At 45.1% G+C, this 23,921-nt stretch overlaps 1 protein-coding gene across 1 annotated transcript in view; it reads left to right on the top strand.

The window, feature by feature from the left end:
* Atp8b1 (ATPase phospholipid transporting 8B1) overlaps positions 1-23,921 on the top strand; it is a 128,503-nt gene that overhangs the window by 49,689 nt on the left and 54,893 nt on the right. The window contains exon 2 of the mRNA XM_051163434.1: positions 5,802-6,004. Within this exon, the coding sequence (XP_051019391.1) occupies positions 5,824-6,004 (181 nt within the window). The 5' untranslated portion in view covers positions 5,802-5,823. The remainder of the gene's footprint in view (positions 1-5,801; positions 6,005-23,921) is intronic.

The following is a 23,921-nucleotide window of genomic DNA, read 5'->3' as shown; positions in this document are numbered from 1 at the left end:
AGGATTTGTCTTGAAAATCTTTATCCTTCAAGAAGGAGGAAAATCAAGGAATTTAGCATTCACACACCCTGGGGCTCTCACAAGCATTGTCTACATTGATTAACTCTTACTGCATCCAAAAGACAACATTGTCCCCTCCCCTTTTCTATGGGAAATGTGAGCTCTCAGCATGTTAAATTATGCACTAAAGTTACAAATTGTGGCGCTGAAATTTTAATCTAGCCCCATGCGCCTTCCTTCCCTCCCTGCCTCTCTTGTCTTCCTCCCTCCCTCCCTTTTTTTCTTTCCTTTCTTGGAAAGGGCCTCACGGTTTAGCCCAGGCTAGCCTCAAACCTGCGTTCCTTCTACATCAGTCTCCTAAGTGCTGGGATTACAGGCATGTACTACCAAGCTCAGGCCCCACTCTACTGCGGCCTGGGAGGGCGACGGCATAAAACTGAAGATCAGTATTTGGCCCAGGGACATTGTCATTATGGTGTGGCCCATAGCATCTGTCTTTGTTCCCTGTCACCCAGCCAGTTCCTGATGTCCTATTGAAGAGCCTTGCCTTTCGAAAATGGATGCGCTAATGTACTTACTCTCATCCCAGTTAGGCAGCCTTCATTCTGTGGTAACCAGTGCATCAGGCCACTGTTTTAACCATCCGATCCCTTGAGAGGGTGACTTTTTGCCACATCTCTGCCTGTCCTGCTAGTACCTGAAATGAGATTTCCAAGGACCAGGGCATTGGAGGAGAAGGAAGAAGGGGAGGATATAGGCAGATTTGATCTTAATTAAGTCAATTTGTGTTACTAGTCAAGAAGATTAATCTTTTTCCCAATGTACAATAACATTAATTTTATAAAATCATAGTATTTATCCCAGTGCTGGAATCAAACAACTTTCTCGTTGGAGGTGCACACAGGGTACATTTTAAGCAGCAATGTATTGATGTAGCAATGTATTGATGTAGCAATGTAAATGCTACCCAAAAGGCTAGAAACAATTTAGTGGCTCCTTACAGCTAGGCTGACTGAGGGCAGTTTCTAATAGCTGGCCAGAAAAAAATCCCTTGAATGTTACAGTTCACTGATAAGTTAAAAAAAAAAAAGTACAATCTTCTTCTTCTTCTTCTTCTTCTTCTTCTTCTTCTTCTTCTTCTTCTTCTTCTTCTTCTTCTTCTCTCTCTCTCTCTCTCTCTCTCTCTCTCTCTCTCTCTCTCTCTCTCTCTCTCCCTCCCCCACCTCCTCCTCCCTCCTCCTCTCCCTCCCCCCCTTGACCCCTCTGTGTATGTGTATGTGTTTGAGACAGGGTCCCATGAGGCAGGCTGGCCCCCACAGCTACAGTTGAAGCTGCTCTTGAATTATTGATCCCCTTGCCTTGCCCTCTCCTCCTTGGTGCTTGGATTACAGTCGTGTGCTGTCACACCCACTCATGCAGTCCTGCTTGTTAAGCGAGCACCCTATCCGCAGATCTTCAGCCTGTTTACTTTTTGAAACATAAGTGTCACATAGTGCAGATCAGCTGCAAACACTGTGCAGCAGCCAAAACTGGCCTTGAACTCTGTGTGTACGTGTCCAGGTGTGTGTCATCCAGGGGTTGACTTCGCTTGCTCTCCACCTTATTTAAGGGGACAGGGCTTCTTGGTGAACCCCGAACTTATCAGTTTGGCTAGACTGGCTAACTGGTGAGCCCCAGCTATCTGCTTCTGTCTGTCTCCCAGGCACTGGAACTCTAGGAGCTCACTGCTGCACCAAACTGGATTTTAACGTGTGTGCTGGGGATCTGAACCCAAGTCCTTGGGCTTGCTTGTCAAGGGCTTTACCAACTAAGCCAGCTCTTGAGCTGTTGTTCTAAGCCGTGAACTCTTGAGCCTTCTGCCTTCACCTCCAGGATGCTCAGGTGTATGCTGACACATCAATCTCTGTTGTCCCTTTTAGTACATGATTGCTATATACAGCTTAAGGGGGCAATGACATCTTGGGGCCTGAGAAGATGGCTCAGTGATTAAAAGTGCTTACCTCAAGGCTGATAAGCTGTTTTATCCCCAGACCCCTTATGATGGAAGGAGATGACTGACTCCTGAAGTTGTTCTCTGTCCTGTACATTGTGTGCCCAAGTGCACACATAGATGTACACACTGACACATACACACCCTCTTCTTTGGCTGTGGTTGTGTAGGAAGGTTCACAGCAAGGGGGGAGGCTAGCGTGACATCCTATAGATTGTCTGCTGTGCGTCTTTTCTGCTTACACATCCAAGAAAGAGTGAAGAAGATAATACCCAAGTCAATATGGCAACTCTGGCTATGAAGGGGCATTTCCCCACCACTTTACATGGTAGGTTATTTCTCATTCCCAAAGTGTGTGCTATTTACCCGGTTCATTGTGAATTTCACTTGGCTTTGGGCATTTGATGCTGACCAGTTGTCTCAGTGATCTTATTTTATTTCATTATAGTTTCAGGGTCAGCAGGCTTTCTCTCTAAAGAGCCAGAGAGTAAATGCTTTAGGATTTGAGTCCTTGTGGTCTCCATAGTGACTCCTATAGTTTGTGCTGTTCCTATAGGTACCAAACCAGCGAAGGTGAGCAGGTTCTGTCGCCCTTCAGGTCAGACGTCTGTGTCCTCCTCAGCAGACAGGGACTTTGAGGTTTATGCTTTAAAAGATTGAGAACTGCTCGTGCTTAGACTGAGGGACGAGCTCTTCAGCAGCCGGAGGAGCATAGTCAAGGGCACTGCGGCGAGGAAGGCTTGGTTAAGCATCTGAGGGATGCTGTGATGTGGATGTTGTTATCCCATCTTACGGACTCAAGTTCAGCCTCTGAGCATCCGTCACATCAGGTTGGTTGGAGCACAGATGGCACCCAGAGATTAATAAACGCACAGAAATCTGAATAGAAGAAACATGAATTCCACAATGAAAACCTAATCCAATCCAAACCAAACCAAAAAAAAAAAAAAAAAGGCTTATATGGCTTGTCAGTGACATGTTTGCAATGCTGACTGGATGGAGCCAGAGAGGAAAGGGTCATGCCATGCTTAACTGTCCCAAGCAGACTCCATTTTTAAGGGGATGGTAGTCTGCAAGTTTTACTTTCCAATGATAGCTACATTTTAGAGATAAATTTGGAGCAGGAAAGGCTTTCAGTCTAGATGGCTCTCCTATTTGCTGTTGAAAACAGCGCTTTAATGATGAACATAGTGGCTAACAGCAAAACCAACTAATGTTTACTGGGTTCTTGCTATGGGTGATCTAGCAATTTGAATACTTGTATGGACCATTCACTTAAAGATTTTTTTTTTTCAAGACAGGGTTTCTCTGTGTAGCCTTGGCTGTCCTGGACTCACTTTGTAGACCAGGCTGGCCTTGAACTCACAGTGATCCACCTGCCTCTGCCTCCCAAGTGCTGGGATTACAGGTGTGCACCACTGCGCCGGGCAAAGATTAATTTGTGTGTGTGTGTGTGTGTGTGTGTGTGTGTGTGTGTGTGTGTGTGTGTGTGAGAACACATGCTTGAGGGTGCCCTTTGGCCTCCACTTCCCTGGAGCTGGGGTAACAGGCAGTGGTGAGTCACCCAATATAGGTTCCAGGAACCAAACTTGTGTCCTATGGAAGAGAAGCAAGGACTCTTAACCACTCACTGAGCCCACTCTCCAGCCCCACTCTCCGTACTTAAAATACTGCCTGCCAGGTGCTGACATTTGCATAAATAGCTCAGACTATTCTATGTATATGAACTTATTGCTCACCTTTCCCCACAGTGTATTGTGCCATCACCCAGTGCTCGCTCGCGCTTGCTCACTCTCCCCCTCCCCCGGTCTTGTTCTAAGTTGATGTACACTATGCCACAGAATGAGCACGGGTTTATTTGTATAATTGACACTCTTTAGATTCCTGGCTTGCTTCTGGCTTTTCCTGTTTTAACTCACTCTAGACAAAAATCCCATATAAAACTTTAAATTGAAAATGTCTTTTTTTTTTTAAACAGATATATTTATTATGTATACAGTAGTCAGCCTACGCATACACATGCAGGCCAGAAGAGGGCATCAGATCACATGATAGACGGTTGTGAGCCACCATGTCATTGCTGGGAACTGAACTCAGGACCTCTGGAAGAGTAGTCAGTGTTCTTAACCTTTGAGCTATCTCTCCAGCCCTAAAACTTGAAAATGTTTTACACTCATTATAAATACTATTCTAGATGTCTGAGATGCTGGATGTAAAACATTCACTCACGTAAAGCAACTTACACCCAATTAAAGTACATAATAAGCTATCGCACAAAAATAGAGTATAAGAAATATTTCCTGGAGATTGTCTTTGTCACGAGGTTTTTAATGTTTCAGAGTTTTAGTTTTCTTCTCCATAGAGAACAGGTAATAACACCTTCATTGGGGCGATATGAAACTTTCTTCTGTTTTGTTTTGTTTTGGTTTTGGTTTTCCGAGACAGGGATTCTCTGTGTAGTTGTGTCTGTCCTGGACTCACTTTGTAGACCAGGCTGGCCTTGAACTCACAGTGATCCACCTGCCTCTGCCTCCCGAGAGCTGGGATTAAAGGCTTGTGCCACCACGCCTGGCTTCTGTTTTGTTTTGTTGGTTTTTCAAGACAGGGTTTCTCTGTGTAGCCCTGGACTTGCTTTGTAGATCAGGCTGGCCTCGAACTCGCAGCGATCTGCCTGCCTCTGCCTCCTGAGTGCTGGGATTAAAAGTGTGCGCCATGATGGCCGGCTTGATATGAAACTTCCACAAAGGAGCAGTGCTTATGAAATTCTTAGTCCAGGGGCTGGTGCACAGTTACCAGTAAATAATGGTGGGTTGCTGCTGCGCACAGTGCCATGTACATGGCAGCGTGACACTTAGGTAAATAATGTCAAGCTGTATGTCCTCAAGTAACCCAAGGAATTTGTGTAAATATTTTCCCAATATAAATATAACTCAGGGTATCCTTGTTCCCAGTGTAGAGTTACTTTATGCAACAGCATACCCACAAACCAATTCTAGGTCCGGAGAATGGCTGGTGGTAGGAGCACAGGAGATCGAAGGAGTGTTTGTTCCTTGAAACAAACTGATTAAAGGCTTGAAGTATTAGCGTTCAAAGGAAACAACTCTGTTAAGGCAGCAGTGTTCCAGATCTGCCAATAGTCTTAAGTAGGAAATACAATTCCATTAATATATATTAATATACTGCAGATACATGTGTGCTTCTTGGTATTATAAGGGTTTTTTTTTTTTTTTTAAAAAAACCGGAAAGTACTTATTCTTAGTTTATGAATAATCTTTGATACTGTTTAGCCCATTTCATTTTTACTTTAACACTGAGCGTGACCCCACTAAATTTATTACACGTGGTAGAGATGTGCAACTTGAAATATGACTTTTAAGGGTTGTGTGGCCTTCTAGAAAGAAAAGAAGGGTTGAGAGAGATTGAGTCATATAGTTATATATTTTTTTCTTTGTGTGTATTACATGTGGGTATTTTGTTACATGTGGGTACATGTGTGTATGCAGGTACACATGAGGGGACCAGACGTGACAATGGGTGCCCTCCTCATGTCCTCATGCTCTTTGTGTAACAAGTACTTATAAACCGCCCCTCCCCCCTCCTCCTTTCTCCCTCAACCCTTATCCCACACGTAACCAATGTTTTTTGTTCTTAGGGCATAGCAGGTTAAACTTTTAGATCATTATTCCTGAATAATTCGCATTGTCAGTGGGATGGTGTTCTGTAAAAGGGGTGTTATGACAAGGATGCAGCAAGACACAGCCCGGCACAGGGAAAGTCACGGTTCACTCTTGTTTCCTCCTTTTCCCTCCAGGTAGTTCCAACCTATCAGCAGAATGAACACAGAAAGGGACTCTGAAACAACATTTGATGAGGATTCTCAGCCCAACGATGAGGTGGTACCCTACAGTGATGATGAGACTGAGGACGAGCTGGAAGACCAGGGCCCTGCAGTGGAACCGGAACAGAATCAGATCAACAGAGAAGCCGAGAGCAAGCGGGAGACATTCCGAAAAGGTGCCCGGGTGACAGTGTACCGTGCGCGTGGACGCTTGATGGGTCGTGGGAAATGTGCCACGGTTGACTGGCCCACTTCACATGGTCTGGGAGGGTCTCATCCTTCTTTGATGTCCCCCAAGGGTGGCACTGAGCGAGTGTCTACCATCGCCAATGTGGCAAGTGTGGGAGAACATAGCTGACAAGTTCTGTCAAGCATTACAAGGTTTGGTTAGTGCGCATATACTTTATGAACGGCATTGTGTGTGAAAGAATCACCTTGCTACTGCACTCAGGAATCTTAAAAAGTATACATGCCAATCATAATAATAAATAACTATTTATTTAAATGATTTGCATTGCTAAATAGTCAGCATAAGAGACTAATGTGGATCCATTAAGAATTTATACCTGAGGCCTGAGTGGGTAGGAGCCTTTGCTGTATAAGCAGGACCTTTGTTAAAAACAAACAAACAAACAAAAAAACAAAGGCCCCGCAGGTAGTGGTGCACACCTTTAATCCCAGCACTCAGGAGGCAGAGGCAGGCGAATTGCTATGAGTTCAAGGGCAGCCTGGTCTATAAAGTGAGTCCAGGACAGCCAAGGATACACAGAGAAACCCTGTCTTGAAAAACCAAGAAAACAAAAACAAAAACAAAAAAACTGGGTGTGTCCATTCAAGTGCCTGTAACCCTAGTTCAGTGTTAGCCAGAGGAGCTGTGGGGCTTGCTGGCTGCTAGCTTAGCTCCAGGTTCAGTAAGAGACTTGGTCTCAGGGAAATAAGGCAGAGTGATAGAACAAGACACCTGATATCTTCCTCTGGCCTCTCTCTGCACACATGCGAGCACACACCTGCACATACATTTGATCATACACCATATACTTATGTGTCTATGTGGGTTGGCTCATGTGCCCACAAATAGATTAGCAAGAGCAATTCCACCTGCAGTTTTTACATTGTGCTGAAATGAATGTGCTTTGGCGAACATTCAACCTGTGGGTACCATTCTTTGAAATGTCTCTTTTCTCTGCTCCTTGGAGGTCAGGGTATCACACAGTGAGGGCAGTTTCCCAAAGAACTCTCACAGGCAAAGACTCTTCAGGGGAGTGACATTGGCACATCTCCTCGACTGTACATTTCGGGGATGAGGACATAACTCCAAGCTCCCTGTTATCCTCTTCAACTTGTTCTTTCTAGTGCTTCCTGGTACTTTGGGAACCTTGGAGTCTACACCTTTTGTTGAGTCATTAGTGAATATAAAATAGGTTTGGCCCTCGAGAAAGAACTTTTGTTGATTATGTTTGCATGTTTGTCTTTAAAATGTTTTATTACTTCTTTGAGAATTTTATACAATGCATTTTAATTATATTTACCCTCAATTCCTTCCTTTAATTCCTGCCATATCTGCCCCCACTTCTCTACTCCCTCAGTTTTGTTTCTTTTAGTTTAATAACCCAATGACTCCAACTTGTACTACTGGGCATGGGAATCATCTACTGGAGCGTGCTCAATCAATCTACAAGGAATCACACCCTTAAAGAAAACTGAGTCTCCCACCACCCACCCACCCAGCCAGAAGCCATCAGCCTTTTGTAGCTCCTCAGTAAGGCCCAGAGCTCATAAACCCATTCCCACTCCTTGCTTGAAATTTGACTGGTTTGATCCTGTGCCAGCAGCCATAGCTTCTGGGAGTCCATGAGCTTCTTGGTCCTGTCATGTCTAGAAGACGCTTTTTGCTCTGGTCCTCTTGAACCTCTGGCTTTTACAATCTTTCGGCCGCTTCTTCCTTGATGATCCCTGAGTTTGGAGAGGAAGGTGATATAGATGTCCCATTTGTGGCTGGGCACTCCTTTCTGCATTTTGACCACTTGTGAATTTCTGTACTAACTGCCATCCATTACATCAAGGAACTTCTGTAATGAACTGAGAGAGCTACTACACGAAACTATAGGTAAAGAGGTGAAGACTTAGAAAACAATTTCCTTACTATTTCCATTCAACAAAATGATAATAGTAAGATCATTCCTGTGCCCTGTAAACTCCTCAACCATTGGTTCTCGGCCTGTTTCATAGTACCAGACACATGTTTCCATCTGTGGAGTGGGGCCTTAAAATTGAGCAGAGAGTGGTTTGTAGCCAGGTTTTTTGGCTACTTTATTGGGTTCTTTTTCCCACTTCCCTACATCACCCTATCCCTCCCAACACCCCCCCTCGACACTAAAAGAGAAAGAAAGTTAGAGGGGAAAGAGGGTGTTGATATCAGTGACTACTTCCTGCTGATTAGGGGCATTAAGTTTCTTGGGGCGAGTGATCAGTATATCTCCACCCAGCAATCCAGCAAACAGCACCAGCAACAAACAGCAGCTGCAGCAGCAGGCAGAGAAGAGTGGAGCAGAGAGAGGGGAATGCTGCCCTCAGGGCTTTCACATTTCATACCCTCTGAAGAGTTCCCAGAATTTCCAAATGTAAACTATTTACAGCTAGGCAAATCATAGTCAGCTGCTGTGCAGCCTGAAGCAGCCCCATATCCCACACCTGGGATTAAAACAAAAACACATTCCTATAACATTTCAGTGTGCGTGTGTGTGTTTTGTTTGTTTTGTTTTGAGACAGGGTTTCTCTGTGTAGCCTTGGCTGTCCTGGATTCACTTTGTAGACCAGGCTGGCCTTGAACTCACAGAGATCCTCCTGCCTCTCTACTGTACTGGATGGTTACTGGCACAACATTTGCACCACTATTACACCCCTGGTCATGTCTTGCTAGTCTGACTGTTACTGCAATTTATAGAATTTCACGGCTGAGTAAGAGTTTAATGGCGCTCCCTACCCAGCAGTCTTCAGAGCACCTTCCAGGATAAAGAGAGATAGCCATCGGGAAGGAAACTCCCTGTTCAGTTCCAACCTGATTTCTCCATGTCCTGTGAGTCATGTGTGTGTGTGTGTGTGTGTGTGTGTGTGTGTGTGTGTGTTATCAGAAGGAATTTTTTTTAATGGGTCTCTACTTGCCACGAGGGCCCAGTCTGCAGCAGCTTATGCCTCTTGCCTGAATCAGGCTAGCTTCAGAAATAGAGGCCAGATGAGGAGCTTTTCCTATAAGAAGACAAACAGGAAACATTTTAGACTTTGCCGGCCACATAGTCCTTGTCATAACCGCTCTACTGCACCAGCAAGTGTCTGTGGACAGTGGTCACTTGGGCAGCAGAATGTGGCTCACTTTTGTCCCTATACTTCCCCCCTTGGATCTGCTGCTCGTCTCACCCTGGCAAGCAAATGTGACCTTCCCTGTCTGTCCCTTGTCTGCTCCTGAGACAACTGAGTCTCCAGGCTTGTCTGGGATTCAGGTTAATTTTTCTCACTAGCGGACCTGGATTCTAGCAGGGGGAACAGTTTTTCATTGCTGAGTGTGACTCACTGTGATTTGCAGCCCTCCACATGGCCTCCCCAGCTTAGTATAAGAACCACTGTTTCCCTTGAAGTCTTGCCTCCCCGTCTTTTACCCTCAAGGTTTTCCACACGCCTCTGTTTTCTTCCCTGCCACTCTCTGCCCAATACTTGACTTTTTTTTTTTTTTTTTGTGGTCTGCACCTAGTTAAGCCTCCTCCTACTCCTGAACAACTTTTTTCCTGTAGAAAGTGACAAGTGCCAGGGGTAGGGGCACATATCTGTAGTCCCAGAACTCAGGAGGCTAGTGTAGAAAGATCACGGGGTTAAAGCCAGTCAGTCCCAGGTCACCCTTGGCTGCATGCCAAGATCCTGTGTCAAAAAGGATCAAAGAAAGTAAAGGGGTGGGCCCATAATCCCACTTCTATAATGATATTTCTTTCTAATTCTAGTCAGATTGGATCACTCTCCAGCCCTAACTCCCCCACCCTGGTGGGTTACAGTCTTATTGTGTCTGTCTGTCTGTCCGTCCGCCTATCTGTGTCTGTGTCTACAAAAGGATTTTAAGAGGCCCCATCCCACCACCGCTTCCGAGACCCCGGGTTATCTGCCCACCAGCTTTCCTGTCACTCAAATGGGTTAGATCTGTGGCTTCTCCCGTCATCACCTTAACACTCTTGAGCACTTATGGGCTCTCTGCCCAAAATAGAACACATGAAACTCAGAATCTTTGAGTAAGATTAAAATGAAATCATATTGATCAGAACAGGAAGGTGGCCTCTTGTTCCAACAGGTCCAAACTGGTACTGGTGGAATGGGGACAAAGCTGAAGTAGCCTGACAGCAAGTTAACTGGGAGTTCTAGCTGATTGCCTGGGGTGAATTTAAAAAACAAAACAAAACATGCTTCTTCCTCATTCCTTCCTCTAAGGCCCAACCTGGCATCATAATCTCGGAATCTCTGCAGTGTGTAGATATCTTGGGAGTTGGCAGGAGTCTGTATCTGTAGGGTGAAGGTCAAATTTTGCAGTTTGTGCCTGGGGCCACACAGTCAGATAAATGGTCCAATGAAGGGACTGGGGTTGGGTGCCCACAGAAATGTTGGAAAAGCACATCATAGGTACAAACATGTCTTCTGTTTTTTTCCAATTCAGCCTGGACTTTGTGGTGGTCAGGGGCCCTTGCTGACCATTTGATGACGGGTAATCTTATTCATAGATTTGTTTTGCTTGTTCTGTGGCCACTGATGGAGCTTGGCCTTCTAAAAATATAAGTTGGTTTGACACTGTGTGTGTGTGTGTGTGTGTGTGTGTGTGTGTGTGTGTGTGTGTGTGTGAATGTACATGTGTGAGTGTGTACGCATGTGATGTATATGCATGTCATAGCACACATGTGGAGGTCAGAGAACATTCTGGTAGTCAGCTCTCTCATCCCACATAGGTCTCGGGGATTGGATTCAGGTGGTCAGGCTTTGTGGCAGGTGCCGCCTTTATCCACTTGTTCTTGTTTCATTCGTCTGGTTTATAGTCCTAGGGGGAATTTATTGGTTCTCATTTTTTAAAACGTCTGTCAAATGACTTTGCCTATCAATTTTTAAGCACAGAAGGACATTTAGTAGGTGCCAGGCCTCTGTGTTGCTATTTCTTTGCTGCCCTGCAGCTCTACTCTGCAACTGACCATCTCCCTTTCTCCGGTCTGCTTCCCTATTTTTTTATTTTATTTTATTTTATTTTTAGTTCTTTCTAGGTCATCTTCTCAGTCATATTAATGTAACTCTGACCTATCTTGGCTGTGGTGGTTTTGTTTTTAAACTGCTGTCCGTCTTCCTTAATATTGAACGTCATGGATTCTTGGCTACAAACAGTTTAGCTCTTAAGGATGCAAGAGTAAAGCTATGACCCACCCTGGAGGCAGTGACACCACAGCCTAGCTGTGATGCAGCCACAGTTATTTCTTGGATGACATCATTGTCACGCAGTTTGTTTTCTTATTTTAAATCAGGAGAATGCTCCCAGCCAGCTAAGCTTTCTTGTTAAACTCATGTTAAACAAGAGTTTTAAGAGACCCATTGAAAGTTCCTTTCCTTTGAAGAGCCATTCCTGTGTGCTGTTTAAAAAAAAAAAAAAAAATGGAGAACAAGTGCTAGCATGCTGCTAGAATGTGCCAGGAGAGATAAGCTCACGGTATTCACTGAGGTAGCCTTGCTCTTGTTTGCCTTGAGCAAGGGTAGACAGCAACCAGGGGATGCTTGCTAGTGAATGCATGAGGACAGGGGCTTTGGAGGACCCCAGGCACGGTTGCCCCTGACGCTGGAAACATGGAAATCTCATTCCAACTCCTTGGGTAATAATTCTTTACCTTCTGGAAGTGCCTTGGAAAGAAGCGTCTTCTGGAGAGACTTTCTGGGCTGATGCAAACTTGGGCTTTTCTGAGCCTAGGAATGGGGTGTGAACACTGCCTCCCACCTCCTTCACAGCTGGCTTATCTGGTAAGTCCTGTCTTGCCTTCCAGCCCCTGCTGGCTTCCCCATCTACACGAAGCTTCTATGCCCCTGGAGCCACATTCTAACCTAAACTCCACCTTCTGCACGGCATGCTCCAGTTTAGAGTTCTCATGGCCAAGGCTTCTACAAACCACTATCAACTATCTCATGCTCCCATCCCACTGGGTTCTTCCCCTCTGTGGGCTCCCTGCCTCCACAGATAATGCTTGCTTAAAGGTCACCAGGCACCCGACCACCAAGCCCACTGACCTTTGTATCAACCATTGCCTTCCCACCTCTGCTTCCTCTGGTGCCAGAGTTTCTAACATCCCCCCTCAGAAAACCCTTGGCTCCCTCCTTCCGTCTCCACCCCACCCCCTTTTCCATTCTTTGCATGCCCTTGTTTATGTCTGCAAACTACCCTGTGACGAACTCAGCCTTTAGACCCACATCATAGGCCAAGTTCAGCAGGTTAATGTATTTGCACCAAGTCTGATCCCCAAAACCCATTTGCTGGAAGGAGAAAACGGACTCCCTCAAGTTGTCTGCGTGCGCACACACACACATACACACATCCATACACACACACACATACACACATCCATACACACACACACATTTTTAAAAAATATAAATTAAAAATGCTCATGTACTAGCCCAAATGCATGTCGAGAAGGCCAAGTGTGTGGTGGATTCTGAGAGGGAAGACCTCAGGCGCACGCTGTGTAGCTGTAAGTCCTGCCTTCACTATTTTCTCACTGTCTGGCTTTAAGGAAAAAGACCCTGCTTCCCTGTGCTTCGGGGTCCTTATTTGTGAAATGGGACTGATATCAGGGCATGTTTTAGGGTGATTATGAAAATTAAATCAGAAACGGGTGTGAAGGACTTTAATGAATATCAGCTGTTGTCACCTCCCACTTGGAAGTTCTTTCCTAGTCTCTCTTCAAGTCCTAACTGCCTTCCCCTCACCCTCAGCTCCTGCCTCATTTTTCTATTAGCAGATCTTCATCTTGACCCCTTCTTTTTTCCCCTTGGGGCATTTGCATTTCTGGGCTCCCAGACCGAAACTGCAGGGTCATTTATTAACAGAGTCCTCCCACCCAAATCCATGAGCAAGGGAGGGATAGATAGCTGGATGAATTCCAGCATTCCCGGGGATCAGTTCCTCGTATTGGCAATGGGTTGTTTTAATCTGGGATCTTCTCTGCCTCTGCTACCCCAAGGCTTTTGCTTTCATACAGCCTTCCGTGAGGAAGCCACCAGCACACACACACACACACACACACACACACACACACACGCGCGCGCGCGCGCGCGCGCGCGCGCGAGCTCGCGCAAGGATAACACTAAAGCTTTCAGTGAGACTGAAAAGGTCACTTAGGTGGTGACTTGTGTTTTGATCTGTAGCAGGGAATCTGTTCCTGTTGTATCCCGGGGGCATCCTTCTGATACTGGCCTGTCATCTGAAAGATGAAGGGTTGATGAGGCAAGAAGAGCACTCCCATGAAGATCACAGACAGAGACTGTGGCAGGAGGGAGCGTCCTGATGACGGCACATTGGGGAACTGAAAACAAGCCTCTGGTGCCACAGGAAAAAATACACACGCACACACCCTTCTCTTTTTGGCAGCTACCCTGGGGCAGTTTAACAATTGGCATGACCGGTTGGAGATCATCTATGTCCTAGTCAATCAAGGGATGTTGTTGTAGCCTGGGGTGCCATCTTCCTATTCAGAGCTAGTTCTAGATTTCCCAGGCCCTGAGCTGGCACGTGAAAAGAAGGTGTCTGTGGGTATGTCAGGGTACATCAGCACAGGGACCAAATCGAGCTGTGTCAGAGAAAAGTCTGTGTACCAAAGGCTTCTTGGAGATGAGTTCACCTGACTGAGGCAGGTGACTGGTTCCCAACATGCCCCAGAATGAGGCAGCAGAGACTGCCAGTGAGTGAAGAGGAGCTCAGAGGAGCTAGGGTTCTTGGTACTGAACGGAACCCTTGAAGCTTGAGTGATGGGCATCGGGGGTCCGGCAGCTGTGCTTAATTACTGTAAATGCTATCCTGAAGGTCTTGGGAGCTTCTCAGGGTGAAAATAATAGCACAAGATAAACAGTAGCCCCCCCCCCTCATGGCTGCCTCTCTGTGGCCATGCCCTTCCCTCTTCCTTCTGCTCTTATCACAGAGAAATATTGTACTGTACACAGAATCCTCGCCAGCCGGTTCTCCTGTCCCTTGGTGTGGCTTGGTCATCTCTTCCTTCCTGGATGATCAGGTTACCCACAGCTGGCAGCTTCGTTCATTACTTTGTAGCCAGCCACTTGACTGGCTGGTTTGTTCTCTGTGTTCAAAAACATGAAACTATAGGCCAGGCGTGGTGGCAAACACCGTTAGTCCTAGCACTCAGGAGACAGAGGGGGAAGGATCTCAGTAAGTTCAAAGCCAGCCTGGTGTACACAGCGAGCTCCAGGCCAGCATACAAAGTGAGATCCCTCTCAAAAAATAATAGCAATTGACTGTGTGTGCATGCGTGCATGCGTGCGTGTGTGTCAGATCTTCAAGTCACAGACAGCTGTGAGCTGCCATGTGGGTGCCGGGAATTGAACCTGGGTTCTCTGGAAGAGTAGCCAGTGCTCTTAACCACTGTGCCACCTCTCTATCCCTTGACTGTGTTTCTTTAAAACTTTCTTCTGACTTGGAACTTTGTTCTGATTCTTTTCAAGACCAAAATGGCCATTAGCAGACAGTATTTGGGTGGGCAGTATTTAGGGTGACTATTTAATATTCAATAGTTACGCAATGTTTAAGGTGGAGTGTTTACTAGTGAGTGGAAGATATGTCTCTGCTCTTGGCAGAATTTAAGCTGGATATAACATTCGTGAACTCAGTACAGCCGGACACTTGCTGACAAGGACACCTGCATGAAAGATTTATAACTGGAGATGTGGGAGTGTAGAGGACCTATTAATCAATTTGTATTCATATCTCAAATACAGTTAAATCCGGCCCACTGAAACACGGAGATCTGAGGAGACGATGCACTAAATCAGACACTTTTTCTTTCTTTCTTTTTCTTTCTTTCTTTTTTTTTTTTTCACACATTCACAAGTGGAAATTTCGTGTTGTCTGCTTGACTTTCCTTTTCTCATCATAGGGAAGCCAACACGGCTGGCTAATCTGTCTCTCTTTTAAGGCCAAGACAAGAACCTTCCTCCTCTGGCACTCCTGCCCTCAGCAGCAGCACGTCTGTGCCTCTAGCTGACTGTGTCTGCTGTCCTTACCAGCCGTTCCCATTTACAGGTCTCATAGATGTTTTCAGTTCAGCACAACCCCTCAACTAGGTCCCTCTCCCCACACTCAATCAGGCAGGTTCGTTTCTTTAAAAAAAAAAAGTCTTTGTGTGTGTCTGTGTTTGTGTGTTTATAAGTCAGAGGACAGCTTGTGAGGGTTGGTTTTCTCCTTCTACCTGTGGGCCCTGGGATAGAACTCAGGCCATCAGATTAGGACTTTTACCTGCTGAGACATCGCACTGGCCCCAGGTCTGTCTAACCCTTGGACACTGTCACCTCCCATTCAGTTACTAACCATGCCTGGACCTGCTCCGCTTCTGGAATCTTACAGGATCAGGACAATGTGGCCATAGACGACATCAATACCAAAGCTCATGCTCTAAATCTGCACAATCTAGCTGTTTTTTTTAAAACACACACACACACACACACACACACACACACACACAGAGAGAGAATCACACACATGCAGACAGACACACATACACATATACACACAGAACACACAGACGTACAGGCAGACACGTACACAGACACACAGACCTACACACAGACACACATACATACACACAGAGACATACGACACAAATTCAGACACAGACACATGCACACACAGAGAGAAAGAGAGAGAGAGAGAGCGAGAGAGAGAGAGAGAGAGAGAGAGAGAGAGAGAGAGAGAGAGAGAGAGAGAGAGAGAGGAGAACTACATAATGCTTTAATATTTAAGTGTAGGGTTTTGTGTTGAGAGACTTTCCACCTTTCCAAGGCTGTGTGCTGGCTGGGCCTGTGAGTCTAGTTTGTCTTGGGTTACTTCCCCCTTCCCCCCTCCCCCATTTTTATTTTTAATTCTTCTTGGTTTCATTGCAGGAAAGAGCAAGATAGCTCTTGAAGCTGTTTCCTCTCTGTTTCTAAGACCATAGCTCTGCTTGGGCCTTGTTCACGCTTCCTTTAATGACGGCCCTGGTCTTCTCCCACTTGTCTTGTTCCTTTCAAATATATCCTGATGTAAAGTTCCATTGGACCATGTTGGTGTTCCCTCTAAAACCCTCTGATGATGTGTTGCCATGGGGTCCCAGGCCCCACCACCTTCGGGGTCCTAGCTGCCTGTCTTTTCCTCCTGGGAGCCACTCTGTGGTCCTGCAGTACCCAGCCTTTCACATGTGAGCCAGGCTGTTCAGCTTTGTGTTCTTGCTAATAACATCCTGTTTCCATGAAATGCCCCATGGACCTTTCTCCGCTTCCTTTACCGGCATGTTTATGAGCTTCTAAGAATCATGCAAGCCTGGACCATTGCCTCATGTAGTCCAGAGGCTAAGATGGAACAGTGATAAACTCAAAATCAGCCTGGCCAATGTGGGGGGGGGGGGTGGCCAGGGGGATGGCCCTGTGCACTGTGTATCCAGATGCTGATTTCTGGGTCCTAAGATCTGGGTTCAGTCTGCATGTGCGCATTGCCATTTCTATGAAGAATCTCCTGCCTCACTGTTGTGTAGAAATTGTTCTCCATCATCTCTGACTGGTTAATAAAGAAGCGGATCGGCCTATAGCTGATCAGAGAAGGCAGGAGGCGGGACCAGAGAAGAAGGAAGAAGGGGCAGAGGGAAGGAGGTCGCCATGAGCACAGACCAGTCAGATAGAGCAGAAACAGCCAAGGCAAGACTAAGATGGCAAGTAACATGGGGCTAGGAACTACTATAGACAGGTTAGACTAGATCAATGTCATGCTTTAAAGCTTATTAATAAATCTAATAGGTCTCCATGTCATTATTTGGGAGATAATAGAAAAAATGTTTATATTATTTTACAAGACTCTCCCACCTCAGAAGACAAAAGCAAAACCGGAAACACAATAGTCAATACAAGGAGCGTCTATTCCAAACATGTTTCCACCAGATCCTGGCTGGACTAGACTTCCCACACCACCAAGTATCCACCATTACATTTAGTACATGGCCATCTCATTGTCTGGGTATTTAGGCATCTCTGTGTTCCCTGCACTGGCTGGATAGTTGGGTTTGTGGAGGTCGAGGTTAAGCTTGATCTACAGAGGTCTCACTCCATATCCACACTTGCTAACTAGATGGTAGTCCTAGCTGAACTTAAACCTGCAGCCATCCCTCTGCCTTTGGTTATGCCTCTGCCGCTTGAGTTCTGGGATTATAAGCCAACACACGGGGTGCACATCTGGCTTTGGTGTCATTCTTTTCATGTATTTTACAATTCTAAAAACCACAGAGAACACAAATGCCCTGCCAAATAGTTATTTCATGAACATGTGGAACTGTCTCTATATCAAGCATGAGCATATGGCTGATAGCCTGGAGAATTTTAATTTCTTTAATTGTGTGCTCAAAGCAAACCTCCATCCTTCTTTTCTTTAAAGCATTTTTATTAAATTATCAAATTACTTATTTGTTTGTTTGTATTTGGTGTGTGTGTGTGTAGGCGTGTGAGTGCATGTGTGCCATGGCTCATGTGTGATGATCAGAGGACAATGTGTAGGAGTCAGTTCTCTTCTTCCAACATGTGGGCCTGGGGATCAAACTCAGGTGGTCATGCTTGGCAGCAGGCATCTTTGTCCTCTGAGCCATCGTCTGGCCCCACCCTTATTTTCATAGCCACAACCTCTTTTCTTTTCTTTATTTTTTTTGCTATCTGAACCCATGTCTTTCGATAGTGTAACTTAGCTCTGTATGCTTTTGAACTTTATGCTTATCAGTGTAGAGCTATAAAATGTGTATTCTTATTCAAAAGTATTTTAAGGCATATTTATACTTATTTCCATGGCTACACAAGTTGAAAGAATAGAACCATAAGCATATTTTTAATGATAATATATGCAAATGAATCTAATTTGCATGGGTAGAGAGTGAAAATAAACTCTCCCTTCCCTGGCTCTTCCTCAGCTGTGAATCATCCTTTTCTGAAAAGAAACTTGCTCTTCCTAGTTTCTCATAGTTCCTTCTAGAGGTATGTAGTGCGCATATGGATATGTACAAACCGTTACATACCTTTTGCTTTGTGTAGCCAGGGATATGTGTGAGCGTTCAGCCACACCATGTATTGCTTCTGTGCACCTGGTAGCTGAAAGCATACAGTAGCAGATGCTGTCTGCCTTTGTCAGTTGTCAGTTGGCCATGTGATGGGGAAAATTTCCCTGCCATCCATGTAGAGCCACCTCATTTGTTTTGTTTTGCTTCTTTTCTCTCAACTTAGGCTTTCATTTTGTGAATGTTTAACCAACTGCTCCTGGGAGGCGTTTAGCTTATTCCTAATCTTTGGAAAACCTGACTGTGTTGAGAAGTTCTGCACCACGCATCGCTCCCCCACAGAGCAGCACATACATGGAGGGTTAGTCTTAGAAGTCAGCACCCATGACGGTGCAACTTTTGAGACAAGGTCAGTCAAATTGCTCTCCACAGAGGCTGTCCAGAGGACCCAGTCCTTTACTTTTTAACTCAGAGTGCCATGAGATTCTTTACACTTTGCCAGAATTTTGGCATTATAAAATTTTAAAAATGCTACTTCTATGAACACTGCATTTTTCCTTGATGATGTTCAGTATCTTCTCTGTGAAAGAACTGTTTACGTTTTGTGTCTGTGTGACTTACCTGCCTGTGTCCTGTACCCATGTCTCTCTGGGGTGATTTGGCTCCTCCTCTTTGGTGGCTTTGTAAATGAGAATTCAAAACAGTAAAGGGGATGGGGACTCAGCCATGCTGACTTCCTTGGCCAGATGGCACTGATCAAAGCACTTGGCATCTGTGAGAATGCTCCGGACATCAGGTAGCTGTGCTTAGATGCATCAGTGACAAGCATTTAGCAGAGTGTGGAGTGACACTGATCCACATGCAGCTGCTATGACATGCATCCCAGACAGGTGCCTTGTTGGTTTGTAGCCACAACTCTGGTTGATTATCTGTCTAGCATCCAACTACAGGACTATATGTTAAAGATCTATTTTTGAGGTTGTTTCTCATAAATTTATAATTTCTTCTCTTTATTTTGTCAATATTCCTATTCTAGAAAATGGGACAAGGTGTTTTCTTTGATTGCAAATTATTATTTTGGTGTAAATATACAATTTGGTATAATAAAAATGTGTCCAAAAGGTAAACACCCTAAGTGCTAAAGGCATGCATGTTAACACAGCATTTCAACCCACATTAATAAATGTTCTCTGAGTTTTTCAAATTTTTTATATGTATGAGCATATGGACTTACATGTATGTATGTGTGCCATGTTCATTCAGTGCCTACAAAGTGAGAAGAGGTCATCAGATCACCTAGAACTGTAGTTACAGATGCCTGTAAGTCACCTGGGGGTACTAGAGACCAAACTCAGGCCCTTGCAGGAACAAGCATTTTTTCCCCCCTCCAAGACAGGATTTCTCTGTATAGCCTTGGCTGTCCTGGACTCTTTTTGTAGACTAGACTGGCCTTACTCACAGCAATCTACCTGACTCTGTCTCTCTAGTGCTGGCATTAAATGCTTTCCTCCCCTTCAAATCCCCTGGAACTGGAGTTAGAAACAGAGCCATGTGGATGCTGAGAATTGAATCTGGATCCTTGGGAAGAACAGCCAGTACTCCTAACTGCTAAGCCATCTCTCCAGTCCCTCAACAAATGCTTTTAATCTCTGAGAACTTCTCTGATTACTATAATTTTTTAAAATTCTTATTGTCACATTAATTTTGCAAAAGCTAGCATTGAATTAAAAAGTTGATTTATTCATTAAGGGTATTGGAATAGAGATATTTTAAGGGTTTTCTGTAAGTAGATTTGACTGTAGATTACCATCTACATATCTTTTTATGGTCTTTGGTTGTAATACCATTCAAATCTCCAAAGATGAAGAGACAGCAATTGCTTGTGCATACAGGCCAAACAAGAGCCTTGACTATATAGGCAGCTGAGGGATTCTTGTGGCTGAACCTCAGATACAGACACACGGGACACTTTCTCCAGGCCCCTCAAGCTATCATACACATAAAATAAAGAGACCAGATGCATCTCTGGCATGCCTCACTGCGTGTACATGGAGTAAGACGTTGCCCTTTGCTTAAGGCATACAAATGAAAACAGACTACAGAGGGTACAAGTGATAGGACTAAGTTCCTGACCTGGCTGTCAAGGCCTTCATTATAGAAGGGGATTCAGGCTGGAACTGGCACTCTATAGGACAGCAGGAAACTTCATTATGCTCAGCTTACTCACAGAATGGCTTATTCTTTCCTCCTAGGCTTGTCTGCTGCTGTTTCATTGTTGGTTTTTTATTTTGCTTACTTGGGATTTTGTTGCTGTATGGTTTAGTTTTCTTTGGGTTTCGGTTTTTTGAGACAGGATTACTCTGTGTAGCCTGGCTGTCCTGGAACTCACTCTGGATACCAGGCTAGTCTCGAACTCACAGAGCTCTACCTGCCTCTGCCTCCTGGGTGCTAGGATTAAAAGCAGGCTCTACCACTGCATTGCTGTTTTTGTTTTTAAAACAGGGTATCACTGTATAGCCCAGGCTAGCTGGCCTATAGCTTGTTTTTTTTTTTTTTTTTTAATTTTTAAAGATTTATCTATTTTATTTCATGCCTATGGTTGTGCGAGTATGTATGCATGGCATATATATGCCTGGTGCCCACAGAGGTCAGAGGGTGACTTTGGGTTCCCTGGAATTAAAGTTATGCATGGTTGTGAACACTTACGTGACTTCGGGAACCAAACTCAGGTCCTTTGCAAGAGCATCCAGTGCTCTTAACTGCTGAGCCATCCCTCCAGCCCCTAGCTGGTAACTTTTGCTCTTCTTGCTCCAGGGTCCCTGGTAACTGCTGCAGCTACAGGCATGCCCCACCCCGTACAAAGCTCCTCCTGAGTGTTTCTGAGTTTCAGTCCTTCACACTGACCATTTCTTTCTTCTCTGGGAATCCTGTCCAGTTTTCTTCCCTTCCTGAAATGTAGTACAGTATGCTCAGCAGTGCTTTGGCATGCCAGTGCATGGGCTGTGTCACATCATCACTGACCTCAGATAAAACCTTAAAAGCTCATGTCGCTGGATGTGGTCCATAGCACCATAGCCCAGCACTCAGGGGATTGAGTCGGGAAGATAAGGAGCTCCTAGCCAGCTTGGCTATGTAGTGAGACCTGCCCCGCCCACCCCCCATCTTAAAGAATAAAATAATAGGGGCTGGAGAGATGGCTCAACAGTTTAGAGCACTCTCTGCTCTTGCAGGGATCCCTGGTTCGAGCTCCAACATCCACATGGCAGTTTCCAACTGTCAGTAACTCCAGTTCCAGGACGTCCAATGGGCCCTGCTAGCCGCTGTGGGGACCAGGCATGCATGTGGTGCACACACACACATCTAGACAAACACCAATACACATATAATAAAAAGAAGTAATAGATCTTTAAAAAAAATAATGAAAGTCAGATACATTTGCCAACTGTCACAAAATAGAAAGGAGTCCAGATTCTCCTAAGAGGTGTCTTTTTAAAGCTAGTTTCCCCTTAGAGTTCTCCTTTGGGTGGGAAAAAAGTATTCTGATTATAGATCTTATCACAGTACTCATGGCTTGCTTTTGTACTTTCCACTTCCATTTTTCCTTTTGATGAAATTGCTCTTGAGCTTGAAAGACGCCAGGAACATTTCCACTTGTCATAACACAACACTTACGATTACCTTGATGAGTGGCAGCCGAACCACACAAGGAGACACTCAGTAATGGTATTGTGATTTCAAAAATGTCACCAGGCTCATTATTTGCATTCTCTGGCCGTCTGCACTTGATCTCTTATAGTAGTATCTGTGTTTCCTAAGGAGTAGGAAGATGAAAAGTGAGTCACTTAAACAGATGAAGTATTCTCGTAAGTTGGCTTCAATTTCTACAATTGCCACGGGACTGATCGTTTTTACAATCCCTTTACTCATGAATTCCCTTTTCTCTATTTTCCCTTCCAAAGTGGCATGTTACACTCGTTAGTTTCATCAAAACTTGACCTACCCACTTTTGTGTCACTCAAGGGAAGGTCATCTCCCTGCGGGTGGATGAACAATTCAATGCCTAGGGATGCTGCCTGTGACCTAACTCCTAACTGATGACATCCATGTTTTACGCTTTCATGGCAGCAAGACATTTGCACCTCCATAGCAGGAGAGCAAGCATGGCCCTTTGGGGTAACAGAGGAAAGGTGATTCTGTTTTCATATGTGATCTTGGCTCTTGCTGGCCAGAGTGCTATGGAGATCATGTGCCAGCACAGCGAGGTGGAGGGCAGGCTACACTTGGAGCTCAGACAGACCAGCTAGATTCTAAGTCTTATGCCAACACTCATCTTACTGATCCTGCCAATGGCTCAGTGTCCTAAGCTATACAATAAAAATATTAACCACTAAGCACCACGCTTGGCACATATGTGAACATGTTATCTTCATGGATACATGTGGTATGGAACATGCTATCTACAAAGCTGACATACTATAGGGAAGTAGAAGCCCAGAGTAGAAGAACAAGACAAAACACAGGAGATGCAGCTTCATTGCTAAATGAATGTTGGAAGGTCCCTTGAGCCTAAATTCCCACCGAGTGCTGGGTTTCAGCAATAGGGCACCAACTGATACAGAAAGGGAGCAGGCTGAACTATGAATTTAGCATTTCCAGTCCATTCTGTAGATACTTTTGGTACTACAATGTTCCAGACACATTGGAGGACTTGTGAGGAATTCAAGGATAAAGTTGGCATGCCCCAGGCTCTCCTTGGAACCAGTCAGAGCAGGGAGAAGGATGCTGTACCCATGATAAGGTGTGGATAAAACAGCAGTGGTCACTGCTGTCCCTGTGAGTGGCCTGGCCACAATGTAGGGTAAGTGTGAAGGAGGGACTGACTTCTGTCTGTCCTCATGAGCACATCTTCATTCCTTATGTCTTAAAGCAGATGTCTGCCTCTGCTCTAGGGACAGGGTCAGCTGCACCAGTTGAAGACCCATGGAGTGGTCCTTGCCAAAGAGGCGGCAGGCAGAAGATAGAATAAATGGTGTGCCTTGGGAGTGGTACTGACAAAGGGATGGTCACAGAAGACTTTAAAGGTTAAAGGCTGCCATATAAATGAGGTTCAGATTGGGGCAACTATTCCTGGAATGTGATGGCTAGTGACATTCACACCTTCTACTTAAGGATTGTGATTTCCAAGATTCAACAACAGAGAAGCCAAAGGACTACTGTCAGTGAGTGTTACTCTGGCTTGTTCAGCATGTTCAGAGGGGACAATGTCCTAGAGGGATGGCTACAATCATGAAGCCACCAGTGTCTGAGCAGTGCTATCCATATTGGAACAATCAGACATGATCAATGTACAAGTTAGGCCACAAGAGAACATGGTCCTTAAGTCTACTGTTAGAAGTCGTGTCATTGGTTCAACCAGCCATTGGCTATGCTGAGCATGACTAAGCTGGGGTGTGGGAGGGGAGGCAGCCACAAGTCTCCAACAATGTCAGAGTGTGACTTGAAGTTTATAAAAGATTTGGTCTCCAATATGTATGTTGCTTTAAATGCTTATTGAATGAATAAACTGCAAAGAAACGTATCACCAGCTAACCCCACACTTCTAAGTCATGATCTTGGATTGGCATTGGGCATGCCTTCCTGAGGGGCACTGACATTTGGCTATGAATATGAGGAACATCAACTATCCAAGAAGCTTCTCACTAGCTCCTTCCTGTGTATCTGTGTAGCCCTGCAGGCAAGTGGAAAGATATCCTGGGCTACAGGGGAAATACATATATTTCATGAGGCTACCATGAAGGACCAC

This window comes from Acomys russatus, chromosome 20, assembly GCF_903995435.1.
Source record: "Acomys russatus chromosome 20, mAcoRus1.1, whole genome shotgun sequence".
NCBI lineage: Eukaryota > Metazoa > Chordata > Mammalia > Rodentia > Muridae > Acomys > Acomys russatus.
This window is presented reverse-complemented; position numbering and strand designations above follow the sequence as displayed.